Genomic DNA, 25,030 nt, shown 5'->3' on the forward strand with positions numbered 1-25,030 from the left:
ATCAGACCAGCAAATCGCAGGTCTTAGAGTTATGATGGTCCACGTACCTGGAGTCTCCCAATCTCATTGAGTTACACTAGTTTCTCAGGTGAAGGGAGAAAATGCATAGGCTCAAGCAAGAAACATTCTGTGCTGTGTTTCTGGTGGATACAGCACACTCTCTGGAGGGTGCTCCACTAGCAGTGCTGCGAGCATGATGCTGTTTTCCATCATCTTCCCATTTCCCCTTTGACCGGCTCACATTCACACAGACACTGCCTGGTAAGAGCAGCGCTCGCGTTCGAGCAAAGTTTGCAGACTGCAACTGTGGCTGCCCAAAAGGGGGCGGGGGGGCACTTCTCTCTGCTCCTCTCTCAAAAGTCAGCACCAGGGCTGTTGGATTTATCCCCAGAATAATCTCTGTGTTGATAGCAGTGAGAAGCTAAAAAAGACCAGATGTGAAAAACCTCCAGGGAGGCATTTCAGAGCCAGGTCCTCTAGGAAAGCTTTTGCCTCTCTCCGAGAAGCCCCAGAAGGTCAGGAGATAAAACCTTTGCATCAGATGTCCTTTGCTCAGCCTGAATGTCTGAAGCCTCTTCTGTTTGCTGGAAAAAGGCCAAGCCAGAGCTCTGAGCACTGACAGCAGAAACCGGCTCCTGCTCAGGTAGGAAGTCAAATTCAGCAAGAGCAGAGGACACGGCCACAAACGTTTTGCCTTCTGGCAACTCAGTTCTAACCCAGCTCACGTTGTGCCTCCGAACCGCACAGCTGACAGATGTGTTCTGCTTATTGCTTACTAGAAGAGCACCAAAGAGAAAGGATTTCAGTGATCATACCCTCTCCCTTCTCCACTACCAAAGAAAATGCTATTTACCTAAATGAGGAGGAGGTATTCAACCATACAAGACAGCTACAGGATGGGTGCTCAAGGAACCGATACACTCAATTGAGCAATGTAGAGTGTGTATGTATATAACAGAAGCCTATTTCCTAATAAGCTATACCTGCCAAGCAAAATATCTTGTTCTAACACATGGTGTCTTTGACATTTACCTTCAGTCGTGAGGAGACTTACAATTCACAAGTGCCATAAGCATGTATGATTCATCAGCTGTCTCCACTGGACTGAAAAATAAATCAGATTGAAACCATCATCTTATTTTATAGATGCTTATTAACACATTATTTAATGTGCCAAGTTTGTTTTGCTTTGTGTAGCTGAAGGATTTTTTTTAGGATTTTTGTTTATTTTATATACAGCTCAAAAGCACTCTGACATAAAATGAATTACACCTTAAAAATGCTTTGCTGCTCAGAATTCATGTTTGCTTTGCTTTTTAAAAACAATGTCCCTCTCCTAATATATTGAAACTCTGGACAGCAGTCCCACTGAGTTTAGAAGCAAAAGCAGACCCAAAAAACACAGGGAGCAGAACAGACTTTAGTGCTAAGAAACAGCAGCAATTTCACAGGTCCGGGCATCATGGCACAGGGGAAAGAGGAAATGTCTTACCACACTCAGAGAGCAACGCAAGGTGGAAGGGAAAAAGGAAGAGCCCGTGTGCCAGTCTAAATGTGGGTGGTGAGGTACAGCCCAATTCTGCAGGGTGCTGAGGGCCTCTCGGACAGCGATGAGAACATCTTGTGGTGCCAAGTCTCTGGTCGCTGAAGCTTAAATGCCCCTGTAAAATAATGCTCTTAAAAAGGAATTGCAAATGATTCCCCCCCAAAAAAGAAGAAAGAATGCCCCTATGCTCCCTGCTGCTGGGCTTTCTTGCAGTTTTCAGCATGTGCCCACTGGCTGATGCCCACTTAGCCTAGCTGAACTCACCACGCTGCTTAAAGACAGTAGCAGAGGCTGGATGCGGCCATGATTCTGGGAGGCAGGACAGAATTAGGCCCTGGGCAACAGCCCCTCTGTCGTGCAACACAGACTGCATCACTGTGCACACACCGCTACAGCGGTGATCCCCGTCAGTGCCTCTGCTGATCCCCAAGCTGCAAACGTGCTTCCCGCGAGGCTTTGACTCACAGGCTGCAAGGGAGCACCACTACTGCACTTTTTAGAAGAGCTCGTAAAGACTGCAATTCCTTTTCACGTCCTGAAAACCTGGAGCCCAGTGACAGCTTGCTCTGAGCGCTGCAGAACGTCCCTTCAGTCAAATTTCACTGGCACGCGGGTCCAGGCAGCCCCAGTCTCCGTTTCCTCTGCCCTTCCAACCCCGGAGTGCTCCGAAGGCTCCGATTCCTTCTGCTCTGCTTCTAGATAGCTGGGTACCAAAACCCAGGGGCGCCGGGTGTCATCTGCAGGACTGGCATGGGATGGCCACTCCATCACAGGGGAGGATTAAGAGATCCCAGGAGCAGAAGCTAACAGGGGCCAAAGTAAAGCCCTTAGCATCTCAGTGCAGGCAGCAGCAGCTGCAGTATTCTGGGATGGCCCAGCACTAAAAATAGTAGTGAGGGTAGAAGAGCTGCTTTATTGACACATGCCACCATATAACTTGACACATGCTGAGCTGGCCTTACCCACTAGTGCTTCCACCAGTTGTGTTTATAGCTGCAACCTGGGAGGTATTTCAGGATTACATCCAAAGTCTGTCACCAAACGCAGACACAGACACACACTCTCATAGCTTGCACATCTAAACATTGACTTTTGAATAGTTCTCAGACAAATGGATTTTGTAGGTAGTCCATATATAGCACAGGCACGCAGAAGTCCATATATTTAAGCTGTACCTTTGCAGGGGATGCTTATAAACATAAAGCTGAGTGCATGAAAATGGAGATGAAGTAGCTGTCAGCCAGAAGTGACAGCCTTCAAATACTATCACTCCTGGTTTAACTTTCATTAAAAATGACAGGATAAAATGGCTCTCACACAACTGTGGTGCTATGAGAAAGAACTACTTCCAGTGCAGATATCTCCTAATAGCAATATTCTAAAGAGGAACTCAGATTATCAAACTCATGTAGCTCTATTCCACTTAATTAAAACAATACTAGTAATTAGGGAACCCCACTGGCTTCCCTCCTCCCTTCCTCCTGATCCTGCCCATCCTTGAAACTCAAATTTGAACCACCCTGAAGTGTGGAGGGTGTTTCAACTCCGGATTCATTTCAAAGAAGTAGGCAGATAAAGCCAAGCAACAGAGTTTGGATTGAAACTCCAATCAAAATTTCTTTAAAGTCCAGGAAAGTAGGACCGAGATCTGAAATTTGGAGTATTCACCTCCATTCACAGATAACTAAGGACGTAGTCAGCCTTTCAATCACATCAAGAATGAATCTGTCCCATTAGATCTGGTAGATATGCACAATTTAAATCTAGGGCCAAATAAAGGTAACAGTTAGCAAATATTTTCACCTTATTGGCATATTGATTGATAAAATATCTTTTTTTATCCTATAACTGGGAACAGTCTAAGCGAAGGAAACTCTCAGCAGACGAAAAAAGAATGGTTTGAAGCATAATATAGTATGTCAGAAAGACAGTCTGCAGAGTGAGGGTCCAACAAAAGACACCAACAGCAGGAGGGATTAGATACAAGTATATTGGAAATTAAACCCTGGAACACTAGTATCTAATTCCATAGTTTTCAAGCCTACATTTCCCCCGTGCCCCCACTCACTCTCATTTGTGGAAAACTTGCTAGGCTAAGAGAAAGGCATTGCATTAAAGCCAGACAAGAGAGGCAACCACAGTGACCCTCTTTTTTTTGTCTTGAAGTAATCCAGAATCAGCAACTAAGCAGCCCTTTCACTCCTAGTTTTGTAACCCAGACCACCTTTTACCATTTTGTTCTGGAAAATAAATAAATAAATAAGGAAAGCCATTTTAAAACCTTAGACCACATTTTCTGCATTTGTATGCATCGTGTTGTTCAGCTCTGGTAGAAGGTTTAGCATGAGCAATATCTCACCTCCTTAAATCCAGCTACCCTGCAAGCTCAAAATGCACTCTGTGCCACTGTTAGCAACGCTACTGCAGTTTCACCACTGTGCTGTTGAATTCAGGAGAGACTCCAGCCTGTGTTTCTGCCCATTAGGAAGACTGCCAGCTGCTTATTTGCCTCCAACCTTCCTGTTGCCATAACTGTTGATGTTTGAAAGAGGGAAGGATAAAGACAGGGAAAGGAGAGGGCATTTTGTGGATAAAAGAACCTTATCTGCCAATATTCTTAAGTGATCTCAGATTCTGAACAAGATACAAGAGTGGAACAACCTGGAAATGGAAAGGAGGTGTTAGAACACCACTAATTACTTGGTTCTCCGCAGAAATGAGATAACTACTTCTAAGGGATGCATGTATTACTCCCCCAACACTATAGGGGCACTGTAGCTTTATTAAATTGTCCCAGAAGACAAAGCACTCCCTGTTGGGAGCTCTTCCACTTGCTTCACTGCAATGTTATTGGATCACTCCTTCCTGAATCTCTCTGGGTGCTGCCATCTGCAAAGGGTTGGCTCTGACTTCTATACAATTTTAGAGCTTATGGGAGTCACAAAAATCCAGTCAGTGACTTTTTGATGAGCTGAGCACTGAGAGCTGCCCAGAATAGTCACTTAAAAAGAAACATAGTGCCTTCCAGAGGGAGTCTTTTGGGTTGGCGCTCTTCTGACCTGCAAAACACCAGCAAAGGCCCTAGAGAGTTAGTGCAGCTTTCCTTTGGCATCTCAATCAAAAATCATACTATCTCTTAAGATCAGCTCCTGTTCCAGAGGACAGGAGCGTAGAAAACACTGTATGATGTTCCAAAAAGGCACAGGGAGGAATCTGGAGAACTGTAAGCAGAAAGTCTTACTTTTCCTCCTGGTAAATTTGAGTGGTGAGAGAAGAGGTAAAACTGAAGTTCATGGAGGAGCAAAGCAAATAAGAGCCTCTACCCAGAGCTCACCTGCAGGAGGAGGGACCAGAGCTCTCTCTTTGGAACAACTTTTGCATTCAATGATACATTGCCAGCCACATCAGCACCCTGAAGCATCTCTCCATGTGTGGAATTTTAGCTGACTTGAAGCTTGATAATAAAGGTAAGAACCTATCATAATCAACATAATACGTACTGAAACTAGTAGAAAAAACTAGGACTCATTATTTAAGATGCTACCTGAAAGAGTTTAGCTGTCTGTAGAACTAGTGTGTATAACTAGACACTTCTAATGTGCCACTTATTATGGTTTGCAAAGCTGAAGATGTGCCAGGTAAAATATTAAAACTCTCCATTCTTCTTCCCTCTTCCTGCTCTTTTAAGGTTATTTCAATAATCGACAAGTATCCTCTTAGGCAAGGGAAAACAATACAGCCAGTCACTGATGCTGGCATGGATCATCTTGCTGGAGACCCTCTCCATGCAGCCATGTGTGCAAGCAGCTGTGAACAAGTGGCTATGAGCGACAGCTCTTCAACAGTCTGTGTTGTTAAAGCCTGGGGATAAACACACAGGCCCAAATGATAAGCTTAAACCATACTAACAACTGTTTGAGAAAGAGTTCCTTCATCAATAACAGCTATTAGCACATCTGAGTCTGACTCATCTCTTTCACCATCTGCAACAACATGTCATTTACACTGATCCCTCGTTTTCCTTGCTCCACATTCTTCTTAGCATTCATGCTTCCCAACTTGCAGGAACATTTGTCTGATCCTTCCCCATAAAATGACAACCATCAACATGTGTATTTAGATGAGCCACTGATCATAACCAAGAACACTGTACTGATTTGATATCACCATCTTGGGAACCAATGAACTGAGAATTGCTAATGAATCACTAATGCTCAGTGATTATATCTTCAACAGGCAGTGATTGTATAGATGGGTCATTTCTGTGTGTACACAGTATTACTTCATTTTTTTCATCCCTGCTCTACTACACACTTAAAAATATGTTCACATATAGAAAGTATATCAAGTGCCCTCATGAAAAGCATGGGGTCTAAACCATACAAATAATGTGCATCAGAAAGAATTTACCAGGGCAATTGTTAAGTGACAGAAATCCACCACTAGGTGTGGTTTCACAAAACAAGCATCCTACTTTGAACACCTTCGATTTAATCCATACAGGAGATGTACAGAATACCTTTAAAAGGCAAGTCAAGCAATTCAAATTCATCTCTGAAGCAGAATCTCAAGAGGACAGCTTTGGGGCACACTAGGGTTTCTCTCCTGCTAACCCATCCCTGTCCCACAGGTGATAATTACCTCTCTGCCCTTCAGTAAGGGCAAATAGAGATCTCTTCTGCACAGGGAAAAAACAGTTTTCTCTCTCAAGTTGTCTATCTGATTAACATAATAAAGTTAAATTCAGAGAAAATGCATTGGCCTGTATTTAGCCTCAAGTTTGTGGTTTCCATTTCAGGCTTGAAAAAGTTCTTGTTTCCCTCCACTGCATGGAGGAGCTGGTGACAGGCAGAAAACTTTCAGAATTAGGTGGAGAAAGGTCACATATGTTTTGCTGATGGCCCAGCAAAAAAGCAATATATTTCAGGCATTGAAAAAAAATCACTAGAAGGCCATAGCAAAGTTACAGAGAATGGTTTCCAGTCTGGTGCTTTTAAAATAGATCAGCATTTGACAAGCAAGAGGGACAACTCTCTGCCATCCTTCTCCTCCCACCTGCCCCCACTGCCAGGAGAAGCATGGTGGGAACACTGGCCTAACGTTGTTTTTCTTTTCTCAGCACAAGACGTTCATCCTCTGTATGCCCTGTTGTTAAGCTCTGAATCAGAAACAGTTGCCCCTATTAAAGGGCAGCCTACAATCTCACCTCTAAAATGTTAAATATCACGACCGTGAGAACCTATTTCAGTCAGGGGAAGCCATTGAGAGGAAATCCCTTTAACCTGAACCACTTTAAAATCAAGGGCATGTCGGCTTTATGCAAAAATAAGCCTGCATTTTGGGAAAATAGGGCCTGCTTCTCAAAGAATCAGCACAGATACCGACACGACACTGACTGAGGCACACACAAACCGTGGCACAAGGTGGCCCAAACCTCGTCCTTCAGCAACAACAGTTGAGTCCTCGGGGTTACCCAAACCTTCATCCCTCTCCAGCCAATCTTTTATAATCAGTGCCTTTCACATCCAGCCCACATCTCCATACTGCAGTGTTCACCCTGAACAACAGCATACATGTTCTGACGTTAGCATTTAAAATAGCGCTTAGAGACGGCAGTAGCAGAGTAAAGTGGTTTCCCTGGAGCAGCACTTTGACTATGCTTTTTTTTTTTAACCACAACCACAGAAGTCCGCGTGCTGGATTGTGTTTGGGTTTATTTTCCAGCTTCATACCACAGCTTCAGAACCACGTGTTCTCATTCAGCTGATCAGTGCTCTTACATCCTCCATTTAGGATTTTTATAAGTATTTATACACTACAAACAAATTCAGTAGCCAAAATGGGACATACCAGCAGTTCAAGGAAAGATTAATTAAAGCTTGCCAGACAGGGAGAACTTGAATACAGAATGGGGCAGGCTTTTTCCTCCTCATCCCAGCACGTCTAATTGTTCACACAAAAACATCTGAAGTCCTGTTTCAACATCTGAGCGAAATGCAGCGGAGCCCATAAACCACTGCACTGGACAATTTCTGTACAGATTCAAACACTCCCTTTTAATTACCATTAGAAGAAAGTTAAGTTTGATCAGATTCCTTGACAATGTCTATACACAACACTTCCTCGGTGGTTTATAGTTAACTGGCAAAGCTGGTACCACTGCTAAGGAAAAGATTCAAGCAATTTAAGAAAAAGGACTCAAGACTGAAACTTCTTTGTAGAACTGTGATCTTCAAGTGCTGGGCTGGCAGACAAACCGGCTTTTTGCGGCACTCTTGCTGCAATTCAGCCACGTGGCGTGTGACAGCTCAGCTGGGACTCAGAAGCCCCACACTGCTGCAGGGACTTGGTTGAAGGGGCCAAGGAGCTTGGTTTCTGCAGGGAAGCTCGCAGTGTAGAGGAGGACTGCTACGCCGAGCAGACCGCATCTCTACCATATGTCCCGCTGATACCTACCCTGCTCCTGCAAGACCTCTCTGCCTTTTCTGCCCTGACTTCCTACCTGATTTCTGCTCCCTTCCCATGCAACACCAGCATGGCAAAGCCAAGAATACCTGAATACTTCCCTTGTATAAAAGCACTTTACAGCCAAAGGTATTATCTTTGCCATTAGAGTGTGTGACCAGCATGCATTTTTGTGCATCAGCTGACAACAGTCTGTGGAGGAGCATAAGCAGAGCTGCATAAAGTCTTCTCTAAATTCACTAGAAACCCTTCTGAAGAGCATTATTTACACAATGAAAGAAAAAAATAATATACATAATCATGGATTACTACTCACCTTTCAAAATTAAATTTCTGAACTATATTCCCAAACTTTGTACTATACTTGCTATATTTAGAAAGAAGGAAGTGAAAGAAGCCCTAAATATTATAATTCTTTTATCTCCTTTCCTTCCATGTTTTATTGGTTCAGTGATTTAGAAGTTTACTAAAACATGCTGATGAGCAATGAATGCAAAAGATCATTTGGGGTAACTGTGACCCCATTATTTCATGTGTTGCATTTGGACTCCCATACAGCCTATGTACTTAAGTGAGACAGCAAGTATTTCACCAGTTAAGCAAGTAATTTCTTTCATGCAGTCTCCAGTTCCACGTGGGAATCCCCATGCTAACAACTTTTAACACCAGATTGCTAGTATCTCAGTCATTCTAGATTTAAAAAAAAAAACACCTTTAAGAACCCAAGCATGTTCCTGCACTAATGAATGTTAAATAACCACAGAACCATCTAACACAGACTACTTCCTATTTAACAGCTTGACGTCCTTCAATCAATGCCAGCAATCTACCTTGAAAACTATCTATGAACTCAAAATTTGAAGTGATTCAGGGAAACAGAGCTTCTTGTCTATTTGCATGAATGTTATTAACATCCAGAGTAGTTCTAATGCTTCATCAAGTGCTTATTACTAGTTAGACTAAAGTAGCTGAAGCAGGTGGCTGTGTCAAAGATGGAAAAACCAGCATGGCTTACACCTTATACTGCTACTTCTCCATTCCAGAAAACACTGTGTTTAAATCAGCCGGCCCCAGCTGTGTTCCCCGACTTCCCACTCCCCTGCCCCATGCAAGCATACTGAATCAGGTTCAGCCTTTATTTCTTTTGAATCTCATTTCCTTCTTAGGAGCACACTTCCCTCACACACTCACTGTGAACAAGAACAAAGAGGTTTTCTTCAGCCCTTCTTTTCTCATCTACTCTAACTCTCCCCCCAAAACTTTTCCCAGACATGTTGTTAGCCATGGATATATAGACAACCCTGCTCTCAAGCACAAGTACAACTGTCCTTCCAAAACTCTGCTTGCCTTTGCTAAACTGTCTGTCTTCCTTCTCTGGAAATACTCTGTCCCAGCAGAAGAACGACATGCTTAGCATAAATTGTACTTCTGCTGCACTTTCCCAATTAGTGGATACATAGTCATCTAGCTGGTGAGCCCCGAGATCTGCCTAACCTGCCCATCCAACCCACTGCAGGAGATGGGGTACAGGTCTAACGTAGACTGCCACACTCTAACAACTGGAAACATCTTTCCTCCCAGGACCACCACGGTCAGGAACTTGGAAAGGTGAGACAGACACATCGTTAAGGGCAAAAAGGGCAGGCCTGGAGCTGGGAGTTCTCACGACATCAACAAAGGTCTTCAGAGGCATTGCCAAAACTGGAATCCAGCCCTTAGTGCTGTAGAGACTGGACCATCCTGCTTAAAATATTGATACTCAGCAAGAGCTTTTAGTGTCCACATCATCACAGAGTGAAGCTCCTAAGGCTTCTCTGGGCTCAGTTCAGAGCTGATCAGAGCCTCTTACTGCTCCAACTGCACAGCCTCCACTACCTCAGAGGAGAACACGCTCGTGCTTGGTGTTCTCGTGATCTGTCCTCCAACACCTGACAAACCAGCCAGAACGAGGGCAGTCACAGAACTAAGTGCCAACGTTCTTTTCCAGAGGGAAAAGGAAAAGAATAATTAACACCAAGTCCGACAGCTAGTTCAGAGCAACTAAGGGGACACAGTTGAATTAATGGATATCAGTACCTGCTGACACAGAGCACAAGCAGCAATTTTTCTATGACAATTGCGTTTGTGTCACGGTAAAAAATGCAAGCCAGGCACAAATGCTAGGCTGCCGACAGGTGGTGAAAAGGGATGAGAGGGAAGAGAACTTTACCAAGGGGAAACATGGCAGGAAGACTTGGACATAAACACAAGCATGAAAGCTTGGTAAATTATCTCCAATCGTTCACATGCCACTTTGAATAATTACCCTGCATACTTAGCACAGTTACTCTTCTTTACTAAGAGTGCCAGCCTAGGAAGTTGGTTTTGACAGCCAGGTAGGAGATATACAGCTCACTCCACAGTGAAGTTTGCCTGCCACCAGTTACAGCTGCAGCAGCAAGGACAAAAGCTTTCAAATTAGACAAGGAAAGCCGTTTGAGTCTGCACAACATTGCTCTTCATTTAAACCAGCGTACGTTCTCATCATACATGGATCCTTCTTCAAGGCCTGGAGTCCCCACTCAGCTGCACGTGGGGAGAGACAGAGCAGAGCTCCAGGGAGGACACGTACCAAGCACAGCAGTGTGGATGTAGCACAAGTCTGCCTACAGCTAGTCATGAGGAACACCCTGAGGACAAGGGTATAGTCAAAGCCCTCCTTCGCACTTCTCCACATAACCCTTCCCTTGGGCCCCCAGCCCCTGGGACACTCTCACATTAGTAAGTTATCTGCTCTTTCCTTCAACCCAAGTAGAGGAAAATGACTTCATAGGTAAACGCCACATCAATAAATTCGGGAAGAGGATGGCAGGAAGACTGGCTCATAAAGCTCACCTGACCTGATTATTACCCCTGTATCAGCTTCTGCCAGCAAGAGAACAGATTACGTTTACTGACCACTCAGATGTGATCTACTTAGTACTACGCAACATGCTGGTACGTGTATTTAACAAAAAAAAAAACCAAAACCAATGCTATACACTATCAAAATGCACCCGTTAAACAAAGAATCCAATAATCAGGAGATATCAACAGTTACTGAAAAATCCTAACCACGGGGGGAAGCTGCCTCTGTACCAAACTCCATTCTGTTTTCACCAATGATCTCGCAGAAGACAAAACCAGTATTGCTAAAGATAGTGGACTGGTAAATAATACAGCAGACAAGGCAGAGAGTCATCTGGGCCTGTCAGTGCACACAGCCAATACAAATAGGAGATGCAGTCGTTCAGCAAAACGCAAAGTCAGACACCTTCACCCACACCATGCAGGTCACATCGGGTACGGACACGGATTTAGAAATCGGAATATACAGGCACCGAACACTCATTTCTAGTGTCACACAATGACCAAAAGGGATTGCTCTTTTGATCTACAAACTGGAATTAAGAGAATTTACCTCTCATGTGGCAATGGTGTTTATTCTGTGGTTTACAGATTCCTTAGGGCACTTGAGAAAGCAAATGAAGGAGAAAGCTGTATACCACTTCTAAGAGATTTGTAAAAGTTATTTAAGAAAAGCTAGCTCTTAGGAGTTGGCTTAAATTTGCTTTCCACATGTCTGCACCTTCACCAGAAGAAATTTAAGCGTTTGCGGATAAAAACAATACGGAAAATTCCTAGTATATGGCACTGCCATGCTCAGTAGTGAGACTCCACACGTGGTTGGGGTGTCTGGATTTTACAAAGCAATACAGAAACACAAGAAAGGCTGCAGAAAGCCACAGAAACTACTCCAAGAGAGAAAGTATCTTACACTGAGAATCTTGAAGGGCTCAGTTGGCTTCATTTCTTAAAAATAATGTGAGAGGTAAGGCAATTACAACATACAAATCCCCTCACAGGGAGGGACTATCCATTATTAGAGGCCTCTCTAATCTAGCACAAACAACCTAACAAACCAGTTGTTGGAACCTAAAGGCAAACTGAAAGTAAGGCACCTTTCCCTCCCACACACTCCTTTCTAGTTTGTTTTAATTAAAAAGTGCCAGAAGTAGTGCATCTTCCTATCTTCAGATCAAGTCTGGCTGCTCTTTCTCACTGTTATGCCAAAACCAAATACGTATTATTAGCACGTACAATTCAGGAGACTCTGTGAGACACAAATGCCTAGAATATACAGGAAGTCAAACTAGACAGATTTGTCTTTAAACTATGGGTATGAAAATCCAGGCTTCAGCAGGTCAGTAAGTTCACAATAAGGTTGAGGGAACAGATGAGAATGGGAGAGAAACACGGGGATTTAAGAGTTTCAGCTGCCCTCAGTATTAATGGTAAACGAGTTCTTAAAAAAACCAAACGTATAAATTAGTTAGGATGCTTTTTATGTTTGCCTTCAAGATTTCAACTTACCTTCTTTTCAAAACCCAGAGATTTAAGTTGTAACAAAAGCTAAAACTTTTTCTGATTGCTTGCATTTACAAGCTGTCCTCATTAGATTTTTTTTTTAATTCATTTCTTCTGCAATGACAGAAAATGAGTATACAGCATTCAGTGTAAAGATGAAACTCAATGCTACAGAAACCACATGGTGGAAAACACTTTGGAAAACACAGAAAGTTTAGGTAAGACAGCCCAGCTGCTGAAAGTAATATGAGCCACAGCTCACAGGAGAGTTTGGGGTTGAGATGTATTTTCCACAAGGATTTTGTCAATAAATGGGACAAGAGGTGGCTGGGGATTGGAAAAGGGATTGTTTGGTACTCCTCAGGCACTGGTTTGATGGTGGCAGACACAGAAAGGTGTTCCTGAGGCTTAGACTGGATGGTTTAAATTCTGAGTAAAAACTACTGTTCAGACTTCTAGAAAAGCCACTGAGTTAATGCTGTGGTATTAAAATTATTCAGTAATTGTGAAAAGAAATCCAAAGGAACACTATGCACCAGAAGGGCCTTTTCTTGCTCAGTAAGCCACATCTGTTATCTGGGCATTGGATATAACCCTCCCCCCGTAATAAACTGCCCACAACACAGATGGCAATCATGTCTGAACAGTATCAAAATCCCAAATCTGAAAGGTAAAAAACAAACAAACCCCCCAAAACCCCAAAGGCTTTGCTTTCACGGCTTACTTCAATGGGAAATGAGTAAAACTAACTACTCCTTTCTGCAAATCCTCATCCTCCTAGCCTGTCCCACATACTCCCCCTGGGAGTCCAGAAACTGGACTCAGGCAAGGGCTATCAAGAGGTTTGTCCCAGACAGACCTTTGTCTTACTGTCTGCATCTTTATTCTGATGGCTGTGATACAACAGCACCAACTTCTAATCATCCATCTTAACACACTTGTGTGCTCCACGTGGACACCACAGCCAAATATTCAGAGCAGGTCACAGACAAGCAAGCTGGTTCATGCTGCATCTGCAAAGATCTGTCTGAACAGCAGCCCTTCTGCTATCAGGCATAAATGGTTTGCAGGCCAAGGCAAGTCACTGTATGCGTTGGCCCAGGCCATCCACCACCAATATATGTTCACCAAACCTCAAGTCTGTTCCCAAAGTCCCCTAAAAACATTGAGCAAAATTCCTCCTGTTTCCTCTTCCCTTGACGCTAGAGCAGTTTATAGGCCAAAGCAAGATTTCATGTGGTCTAAGTGCTCTGAAACTCCGTGGTGATTTAGGAATGTCGTGTATAACAGCATACCATTTCTATCTCCAGCAGACGGCAGGAACGCAGCCCTGAGCAAACACACAACAATTTCAAACCTATCAGCAATATCCTGCTAGAATAATAAAAAATAGAGATAAGTAAAGCACCGAGACACCAGTTTTTCTTTGTCTGAATACATATATTGCATATGTGATTTTTTTTTTTTTTTGGCATCATACAGACAAGACCATGCATTTTGCTTTTCTTTCGCAAAAACAACAAAACACATTGATTTCTTGGAGACAAGAGAAACAGGTCTTATCCCACAGAGCTCATGTCAGCTGGGGCATTTAAAACCATTCAAATCACAGCAAGATGAGACCCTGCAGGTAAATTCAGCAACACGCTTTCCAGAGCAAGGGTCTCTCCCTTTGGTTTTACTTGCTAAGCCTTACCCTGGCTTACACCTGCCAGTCTGTCTCCTGAACATCTCATCAGTCTTCACAAACAAGCAATAGCCAGGATGATCCCAGCCTGCTCTCAACTTGTCCCTTTCAATCATCGTAAGATTTTCTGACTGCAGGCGGCAAGTTAGCTGCTACAGAGAACTTCATCTAAAGTATTCCCCATGCAAAAAAACAACCCCCAAAACAGACCTTTAACCTGAGAGATGCAGACTTCAACCCACTTGACGGATGGAGGGACTATTGCTTCATTACTAATTTAAAGACTCTTCTGTAGCTTCAGCATGCCCAAATCTCTTGCCACTGCTTATGCTTGTGATTCGATTGTCTGCCTGCCTCTCTCCGGTATGCTAACATTTTGTGGAAAGCTTTCTCATACAACTCTGACCCAAGAATGAACAGTCATTCTGACAATCAAAGTCTTTTTCTAGCAGCAGGCTATCTTCTGTCTTTCCAGAACTGGTAGAATACCTCACCAACACTGCATATTACTGTTAAATCAGCAGCTACACTGATGATTTTACCTGTGAAACCACAGATTAGATTTTATACATTTTTCTTAAGGCATTTATTTAGCAACAACCAACAAAAATTCAACAGAAAAAATAATATACCCTCCACATTGCTCCTCTTTATTCATGGTTCAGACAGGGATCATTGGTTTCAAGAAAAATTCAGTGGAAACAAGGCAAAGCCTCTAGTAAATGTTTTTGATTTAAAACCACCCCAACCCCTACTCCCTTTAACCAAAAGTCACATCTTAAAACACGGATTACATAAGTATGTTTGAAAGTTCATGGTGCAAAATAGGGCTGATGGCAAAACCTCCTCAGATTAGTCAAAAAAACAGCTATCCCACTCTATACATGAACACAGTCATCTCCCTTGCCTTTTTCCTCTTTGCTTCCATTCACCCTACAACAAAATCAATATATAAAGAACATCAGCAGCAGCTTTATGATAGGCAATGATCCTTTTTGACATCAGTCTGTGATAAGATCGTTGATTCTCTATCTTTAAATTACATCATAGCTGTGTAAAATACGCAGTGATATCCAAAACGTGAACTCTTCACATCCGTTGTCGATACCTCAGCAAGATCCAGACTGCTGCTGCAGCAAGCGCCAGGCCTGGCACAAGAATGGCTGCTAGAGGAAGCCCACCTGATTCTCCATCACCTTGGTGACCCACAGGGCCATTTTGTGGCTGCAACTACAAGGAAAAAAAAAGTATTTGTGTCAGAGCACATCGCAGGAGAGCCCCCAGTTCTGCGTTAGGACCAGGTGGTTCTGTAAGGATGTGCAAGATGGTTTCCCCGGGTACCTGTACACTCCACACACAGGAGGGTAGGACAGCTTTGGATGGACTGAGCTTTACTGCAGGGTACCCAGTCACTACCAGGCACCCTCATGTTTCTCTGCCACTTTGTAAACTAGGACTCGAACAGCTGGAGGCAGGGTATGTCTCATACAGCAGAAGCAATGACACACACACATATCCAGTCATTCCTTGATGCACTTCCCACCACACCATCTGCTGGTGTCTTTACCAGGAAAAGGGCATCACTAATTCTCTCTGGTTTTCTTACCTGCCCTGTATACTGGTCCAGAAGATTTGCTCCTTTACTAAGGGAGTAGGAAAGGGGCCTTAGCCCACCTCTACCCACCAGCATGCTTCAGGCTGATCAGTATTTCTTTTGACAACTTCAACAGTAGCCAGGAGTGGTCAAATCATACCAGTGGATTAAGGATTCCTCTCTTTCTATATCCAAAATGGTGCCAATATATTTAAACTATAGCAGCCCACATTTCATTTTGGTTGGAAAAGACCTTTAAGATCATTGAGTCCAACCATAAACCTAACACTGCCAAGTCCACCACTAAACCATGTCCCTAAGCGCCACGTCTACACATCTTTTAAATACCTCCAGGGACGGTGACTCCACCACTTCCCTGGGCAGCCTGTTCCAATGCTTGACAACCCTTTCAGTGAAGAAATTTTTCCTGATCTCCAATCTAAACCTCCCCCAGCACAACTCAAGGCCATTTCCTCTCGTCCTGTCACTTGTTACTTGGGAGAAGAGACTGACACCCACCTTGCTACAGCCTCCTTTCAGGTAGTTGTAGAGAGCTAGAAGGTCTCCCCTGAGCTTCCTTTTCTGCAGACTAAACAACCCCAGTTCCCTCAGCTGTTCCTCATAGGAGTTGTTCTCTAGACCCTTCACCAGCTTTATTGCCCTTCTTTAGACACGCTCCAGCACCTCAACGCCCTTCTTGTAGTGGTGGGCTGCACATACATCTCAACACTAACATGAATGATGACCTCTAAAACAACAGGGCGGTTTTGTCTCCAGTAAGGTTTTGTCCTCTGAAACAAAACTGGAGAGGCTGAGATTCTGTCTTCACAGACAAACCTTTGCCTCTGAGAAAGGAGATCTGTGAGAAAACCTTACTCCAGCAAAACAAAAACCTGGGGACTTCTCCAAACTCACCTCTTCACTGATACTGTTACAAACAAGCAATGCACAGATGATTACAGCTGTGGTCAACTAGAGAAAGCCGTAGTTCAATCAAAATTTTTATACGCATAATCCACATGGAGCACCTGGACATGGTATTTTTCTGCCTCATGAAATACAGAGCTATCAATCATAGAAACCAGTCTACACTGAGCCAGAAATAAGCCTAAGAAACAGGTAAAACATACCCTACGCTGAATTTTCAGAGACACGTCATAGCCTGCATTCCTGAACAGTTCCACAGCATCCTTGTGCCGCAAATCCTTCAAGTCTCTGCCATTGACCTGGCAAAAAAGGAAAAGGAGAACCAGTTGCATCATCAAAAATTTGCTATTTGCCCTTCAGCAGGCTAACGTAGGAAGGATAGGAGATAAAAATCTTCCTACTTCACAAAATTCTGCATTTGGGGCATGATACTATAATCAGCAAGATCCATATTCATCCATTCGTATTATAGATGTATTTTTATACGTTGAGAGATAACATGAGAAACTCCAAGCCAAAACACAGAGGTAGTAAAAAAAACTACCTAGAAGCAAAATCAGAATATAAGATGACAGTTGTGTCAATAGCAGCTTCTTATGTTGTTGCTTTACTGGAAACAAATCAAAGGTGCAATTCTGACAGCTAATGGAAATAAAAGAGCAGAAACAGCAAAATTACTATTATGAGTCTCTTTCCCACATTGTTCCCTCTACTGGTCTACCTTTGAAACCTTTCTGTTTGAAAGAGTGTTGTAAACACACACTTAAAAGCATACTGATGTAAAAAAAAGCAAAACAAAAAAAGACTTACACACCTACTGGCATCCACTTGAAAGCGTTAGGATTTTTCTTAATTTAAAATAATATCTCATGGCAGAAGGTTTTATACCCTACTTGATTTCATTCACTAACTGATGATATTTATCCTAATTTTTCTTTTTCATCCCCATTACCCCTAATTGTATCCCCTGAGATCATATCCAGTGCCTCCCTTCTCTTGATATTTAGACTCCCCAAACACAAGTACGTAAATGTTAAACTGTCAAAAAAAGATAGAATAATATTCTCCATTTAGCTTGGTATCATTTTCTGGATCAATAATAGGCTCCAGCTAGTGCAAGGTACTCTATAGAGGCTAAAAAGATTAAATGTGAAACATAATAAGCAAGTATAAAATAAAATTAAGGCGTGTTAAAAGATCATGTATCACACTAGGAGAGGCTACTTCTTCACTCATCACTTTGTAAAGCATATTGTCTTGTATGATTGCCAACTGTCTGAAGAACCAGCAGGACTGAACCTCAGTCACTTTAAAACATTGTTCTAAAAGGAGAAGCAGCCTGTACTATTCCTGATGAGCTGAAATGGAGAGTTTTATGGCCTAGAAGTTTTATGGCCTAAAAATCTCCCTGAGCAAAAGGATCAGTAATCATGGACAAATGTCAAAATGTCAAAAAATGGAAACTTAGAGGTGGAAGACCTTTATTTACATGCGTGTAAATGACAATCCATTGTGAGCAAGAGAAGGTCTGATGGATTCTAAAACCTTAGGGAGGCAAGTCACAGGAAATACGAACGCAGCACCAAGGAGCGCTTCTGAGACAAATCAAGAAGGCAGAAGAGACAGGCCTGTGTGTAGAGGCACTCATCTCCCTAGGGCTCAAAGCCTTCCCCAGACCCCCAGGATAGTTCCTGCATGGAGTCTGCTCAGCATCATCTAATTGCATTCATCACATCCTTCCTCTCTGTGCACTGCGATGGCAAACCTGCATCTCATATCACATCACTGATCACAGCATTTCAAGAACACATGGGGCAACAGAAGAAAAGGGCTTACCGCTAAAATTTTATCTCCTTCTTGTAATCGGCCGTCAAGGTAAGCTGCCCCATCCTTTTTGATCCGGCTGACATAGATGCTGCTGTCATTGCAAATGTACTGCTGATCTGTCCCACCAACAATGTTGAAGCCCAGCCCTAAGGTAAGCCAAAGAGAAAGCTGATGAGAAAAACCTCAAAGCTTCGGACATTCTTGCTATTGTTGGGGACTGTACCCTCCCACGCTGTCCTGTTTTCTCCACCATACTAAAACTCACAGCACACAAATATGCATCATCCTTTCCAACTATCACTGTCTAGAAAGGTTATTCTCATGAAATTGATCTTGAAAGCAGAGGAGAGACCCTGAATGTCTGAAGGCCCAGATGCTCCATTCCATAAAGCATCCACAAGCCGTTTTCAGGTGGGTGTTGGGGAATACTGAAGCACATACCATCGTTCTGAGATGCTGATTCAGCCCTCAGCAGGAATATGCCTCTTCAGCACAGCATGAAAAAAGGAAAGCATTCTGCATTTCACAGGAGGCTATAGTAACATCATTACCTTTGAGCAACAAATCATGCCTGACAAGCATTTCATGAGCTGGGAAACAGAGTTAGGAAATGTAAGGAGCATTAGACCCTGTCTACAGATGAAGAAAAAGGCAAGAGAAGCTGTGCTACCGGCTGGAGAGCACCTAGAGCTCAGAAGGCTCCCCTTCCACATCTCAGGAGCTGGAACTGGCGTCCTTCGCCTCCAAGAAAGACTAGTTTAGATGCAGCTCCTTAAAATTGTATGTAATCACTTTGTTCTGTTTCAGGAATCCAAAACACGACAGGAAATAAAGACAAAGTTCTCGGATTTAAAGGAAAACAAAAAGGAATACACATACATTAAACAGAACCGATGTCCACATTTTTGTTATATTTCCTACTATTCTTTAAAGTAAGCCTCAATTACAGAACCCTAGCTGGAACCAGCTGCTGGATTAAAGTGCAGTTAAAGATTAAGACTCCTTGTTTCATCAAAATCCAAAAGAACAAATTGAATTCAAAATCTGGAAAACCACAGGTTACGAGAGCACATTCCCCACTGCACATGCAGCTAAGTTTCTCTGTAAATAATAATACGTGACAAGGGATGGGAAAAGATTCTCTAAGAAGAGACTTGCAATGAAAAAAGAAAAAGTGAAGGAAAAAGAAAAAAAAATCAAATATACAATCAAAGTAAATGGAGAAAAAAAAAAACCAACTTTTTTTTTTCTGCCATAAACTAGTCATCCAAAACCTATTGTCAAGAACAGCTGAAAGCAAATTCTCCCCATGTTCAGCCAGGCTGATTTATTTTCTCTTTCTTACTTTCTCTCAAAGTTGCAAATAGAAACTTTGAGGAGGAGAGTTGCAAATGAAAGTAAAACCACCATGTGCCTGCTGGGAGGCAGCATTTTAAATCAGTCATAGGAGATCAAAGGATGTACAAGATGAGTCATGCTATTTTAAGCGTGCATCTACAGCTGGGAAGTAAAGAAATATTAACAGCAATCTAGCCACACCTTTTTTTTTTTTTTTCCCCTCCCCTTCCTGGCAGCTTGAGACAAACGAGGATGAAAATGGAAGCAGCAGCAGATTGAAGAAACACTGACATTTCAGCTAGACTAATATCTATTCCAAGAAGGAACAGTTGTGCACAACAACACACCCTTCGATAGGAATTAAAAAAAAAAATTAAAAATCCACTAATCTAAAAATTATTTGCCATGAATCCAATAAACTGGGAACAGGGGGAATCAATACTACAGAAAGCATAAGGTTTAATCAACACTTATTACAAAGCCAGAAAGAAGGAATCAGAGTTTCAGAATATATTGATTCTCTCATATATAAAAAAAACCAAATATATATCTATATATATGAAAAAAGTATACGTTTTGCAAGTTTTCACCTACGACTGTAAAAATAATCAAAAGTCACAGCTTTCAGCAGAGGCAACATGAGATAGGAGCAGATCTTCGTGACAAAAAAGAGGCAGCAGTTTATGCTAGAGCACTTTAAGTATCGACAGGGCTTTTTCACTGTGTCTTTCCTTTCTGGCACTTAAACTTCCACTCTGGCTAAAAATATCTTCCGTCATTCCTTGAGCTCTCTGCTATTCTCCCCCTTCCAGTTCATGCAGCCATAGGAAGAGACACAGCACAACCAGGAGAAAAGGAGCAAGGGGATGAAGAGAGCACAGGGCACTAAATCCCTTGTCTACAAGGGACCAGAAGTGGAATGGCAGAGCTTTAAAAGCAGGCTCTGGGCTAAACTGCTGACCCTCCCTGAAGCTGCAGACCTCCCTATGCCTCATTTACCCCCCTGAAACTTAAAAAGTCCCTCATAAAGACATTAAAAAACCATCATGATCAGCAGGATTAAGAAAAGAGAGTTTGAATGATATTGTGAATTGAACCGATGAAGTTATTTAGTTTTCCATAAAAACAGATTTTTCTGCCTAATTTCAGCCTAGTACTTCAGAAGGAAATTTGAAAAAGAAGAGACATACACACACTGTTTTGCCACTGTAAATATGTTCAACTCCTCAGCAAACTTTCGCCAGAGGTGTTCAGCATCAGACCTATTTAAAAAAGCTGCAGTCAGAACTCCAATTAGAGAGATTACGGGATTACACTGTGCTTTACAGATAACAGCGTTTTGTTCCTTCCGTAGACATGAATAATAATTCACATGGTAAACGCATCAAGGTCGAAAGGTGCTGTAGCACCATCAAATCAAGTGACGTAGTTAGAAAGCTAACTTGAAAAATACACAGCCGATCTTAATGACAGGACAAATGCTGCTCACAGTAATCAAGATTTAAATTGCCACGGCCACATTGAAGACCTCTCTACTCTGCCCTACAACATCCCCCTTCCACCTCCCTCAGAATTCTAGGTTCCCAATGTACGGAAACAGCTTTCCCGCCAGAACCAGCTTTGTTTGGCAAATAATTTTCGCTGACACGGACGGCTTCATTGGCTTGAGCTTGTGGCCGTGCAGGTAGGGCTACGCAGCTTTCAGACCGGCGGCCACTCTGGCAACCAGGGAAGGCAGAGGGTTGCCCGGTGGGCTCGCCCTTTGGGTTGCGACTGCAGGCACAGGGGCCAGGACCGACCCCAGCCCTGCACGGGAACTACCTTCACCCCAGAGAAAGGAAAATGGCACATACGCCAACGACGTGGGTGCTGCGGGTCCCTGGGGGGCCCGTGGAGCCAAGGCCGGCCAGCAGCCGCACCCAGCAGTTATGCGGACAGAAAGGCTGCCACGTTTTCTTTCACGCTCGTTTTAATTAAAGAGAAGGCCTGGTGCACCATAGTACAGCTCTAGCTCCAAAACCTCCCTGGAGCCTGCGGTTCTTTGGAGGCAGGATTTTGCTCCGGAGCCGTACGTTTGGCGCCAACTTGCCACATTTCTGAAAGCGCGATTTGAACGGCATCGTAAATCCTGTAAAAATACGAGGGCGGACGGGCGTCGGCAGGCTTCCACGAGAGCACACGCTGCTGTGACCGGCCAAGCAAAGCCAAAAAACCGCCCCACAGGCTGCCCCGCTCCCTCTCCCTTCCAGCCTGGGCTCCTCTCGCTCACCACCCCGAAGAAGAAGGCCTCTCCGATGCTACCCCGAGCCACGAACACGCAGCCGACGGCACAGGGTACGGTCGCTTTGACTAACGCTCTTCCAAACGCCCCCTCCTCTGAGGTACCCAACCCGGCCGAGCGCTCAGCACCTGCCACCTCGCTGGCAAGCGACAGGAGCTGGGCTGGAGACGGCGACTCCTGGGAAAACCAGACGCGGGTTGTCTCACCCGAGGCACGGGCCGCAGCCGGCGCTCCCGGCCGAAGACAAAGCCTGACCCGGCTACCTCTCCCTCACGCAGGTCACGGGCTTTTCCCGCCGCGGCGGGGGAGGCCGCTGGGGCCGGGACCCTGCCGGTGCCTGGGAGCGGGCACCGTGCTCGCCGTCCTCACCGCCGGGACCCCCCCCCGCCGCCGCCCCAGTGCCCGCTAAGGGCCTTTGCCGCCCGCCCCCCCCCCCCCCCCCGGGCTCCGGCCTCGCCTCCCCGCCCCGCCGGGGGCTGCGCAGGCCTCGGCGCGGCTGCCCCGGCCCGGGAGACGCCGAGGCCCCGCCGAGGGGCGGCCGCCCCGCGCCTCACCTGAGGGTCTGCGGGTGAGGCTGATGACCTCCTCGGAAAAGCCGCCGCCCGCCACGCTGCCGTTCATGCTGCGGCCTGAAGGTGAAGTCGGCTCACGGGGCAGCCGCTTTCGTTTCCTCGGCCGCCACCGCCGCCGCCGCCGGAGGGCCGCGCCGCGGAGCGCTGGGAGTTGTAGTCCGCGGCCGACGCCGCGCCGCCCGGGGACGGGGCCAACCCCCCTCGCCAGCCGGCGGCCCCGGCTCGCCGCGGGGACCCGCGCCTGGGGGCGGCGGGTGAGGCCGCGCCCGGGGAGGAGCGCCGGGGCCCGGCACCGGCCTCTGCCCGCGGGGCCCGGCGCTCCACGGCCGGCCGGGGGCCCCCAGCGGCCCTGCCGTCGGCAGCGGTAGGAGCCCGCGGCCGGGGAGCGGTGCGTCCTTGGCGCTGCGGGCCGGGGCTTCTCCCTCCGGTCGCCGAATGCCCCCTGCGAGGGGCTCTCAGCGCAGAGGCGGAAGAGGACCGGGCCCGGGGGGGGCCTCCCTGCTGCCGGGGGTGCACCGGAGCTGGGAACAACAACTACTTAACCGGGTCCCGTAGAAGCTGCTCAGTTTGAGGATTTGGGAAACTTCCTCAAAACTCTACGGAACGGATAATTACCTAACAATAAAAGGCAGAGTTAGTTCAACTTTCCGTCACGCAGAGGAGCCACTTGAACCTGGGACTCCTGTACCTCAGGGAGTTCTTGAGCCAACAGATTATTGGGGAAAAGAGAGTAAGGCAAAAGTTAACCCTACTTATTTCCTTATTAAAACTTTATCCTTATCTATTTCAGCACACGCTGCACGTGTGGCAATACAGACAACGACAACAGGGAACAGGGCCCGGTGCAATTTAGTCACCTAACTGCTTGGCACTATTAGGACAGCCACGTCTACACGCTGCAGGAACTTTTCTGATGAAAATGAGGACCAGGTGCTCTGGTCTTCAGTGTTACACTACCAATTTGTTTGTTCCTCGTTACAGCACTGATGACAAATGTTTTTGACTGCATTTATTCCAAGATTACCTGCACTTTTGGATTCCTGAATTTAATAGGGAGAGGCAGCCTGGGTACTGGATCTCTGGATTAGAGGAAGAGCGTGCCACATGCCTTAGTGCTACAACATTCATGTTTAGCGCTAAACACCCGCCTCAGAGATGGGAGACAGGCATTCAAGGCCCAATTACATCTGCAATGACGAGCAAAACCATGACTTGTCTATCACGGGAGGAGTTCTTAAACTGTTAAGCACATCATTCAGTTTCACACCTGTTTCAGTCCAGTCCCCACAGTTACCTTGTCCTGGATATCTATACTTATTTTTTGCCAACGATTAAGAACACTGGAAAGCAAAACTTGCGCAATGGCCATCAATTATTTTTCTTCCAAACTCAGGTTCTGCTAATACAGTACTTGGCAAACTCCTTGAAGATACATACATTAAAACTGCTGCCAAGGAACAGTATTTCAGAGATGGCAGTTTTGGCTTAGAACAAGAACGATTTTATCTTGAACTGAGGTAACTGCAATATTAAGAGGTTTTTTTAAAAGTCTTATTTAGCCAGGAAGAGATTTCAGACAAGAAACATCGGTAAATCATTGCTGTAACTTACTCCTAGGCAGTTCCAGGCTTCACCCACTGCTACTGGCCCGCCACATGTTAACAGCTGCCTAAGACTTAATAACTTGCTGCACTGGCACAGACCATTTCATATGTCTCCGTAGTCAGACACTTCCCTCTAACACTGTTTCACATACTAGACTGATCCACATCTTTGGGGAGACAGGGCAGCAGCATTTGCAGGCCGCTTCCATGTTCAAGTGACTTCTACATTGGCCAAGTTCTCACATCCATTTAAAACATTAAAAAAGGCAATTAAAACTAAGAGGAAAAAAAGGGGGGGGGGAACCGGAAAGATTAGGACTGAACTTAGACTTGCACCTTCATACCACAACAGAGTAGTGGGACATTTTTAACAAACCACCAGAAGTATCAAGTTATTTGTTGCTATGGTGAAATCAGAAACAACGATATTTTCAAGGAGAAAACCTTAGTGAGGGAGCTGACACATTTTATAAAACATAGACTAGGTTGGAATGAATGTTTGTCTTGCTCATATGGCCTGAGCAGAAAGAGAAGAAAAGCATACAGAAATACTCCTGTCCAAAGCTTGCTGAAAGCTTCCTCCCACTTAAGTCATGGGGTTTTTTCGATCAATCTTTAAGCACAGAGAAGAACGGAAACTACAGCATCTTATTGCTTTGTCTCTTCCAAAACTGCATTTACAAGTAAGCTTTCTAGCCTAAATTCTGCTTGCGTTTACACCTCTGTTTCTTCAGTACGCAGGTCCATAAATAAAAACTCTGACTCTCTAAGTGTTTTCTCTGGTCTTAGCATAGATCTATACT

The 25,030-nt window shown here is 44.6% G+C and overlaps 1 protein-coding gene across 2 annotated transcripts in view; it reads right to left on the reverse strand.

Annotated features, from left to right (window-relative positions):
• Positions 1-23,064, reverse strand: part of SYNJ2BP (synaptojanin 2 binding protein) — a 97,376-nt gene extending 74,312 nt beyond the window's left edge. Inside the window, exons 1-4 of one of the 2 annotated variants that reach the window (XM_069784251.1) lie at positions 22,606-22,851; positions 18,442-18,578; positions 16,809-16,904; positions 14,714-15,314 (exon numbers count right to left, since the gene is read on the reverse strand). In XM_069784251.1, coding sequence (XP_069640352.1) covers positions 15,174-15,314; positions 16,809-16,904; positions 18,442-18,578; positions 22,606-22,672 — 441 coding nt within the window. In that variant the 5' untranslated portion in view covers positions 22,673-22,851 and the 3' untranslated portion in view covers positions 14,714-15,173. Of the gene's footprint in view, positions 1-14,713; positions 15,315-16,808; positions 16,905-18,441; positions 18,579-22,605 lie in introns of those variants that run through there. The other variant, XM_069784249.1, reaches the window with a different exon arrangement.
• Between the last annotated feature and the right edge of the window lie 1,966 nt (positions 23,065-25,030).

Source organism: Haliaeetus albicilla, chromosome 5 (assembly GCF_947461875.1).
Source record: "Haliaeetus albicilla chromosome 5, bHalAlb1.1, whole genome shotgun sequence".
Classification (NCBI taxonomy): Eukaryota; Metazoa; Chordata; class Aves; order Accipitriformes; family Accipitridae; genus Haliaeetus; species Haliaeetus albicilla.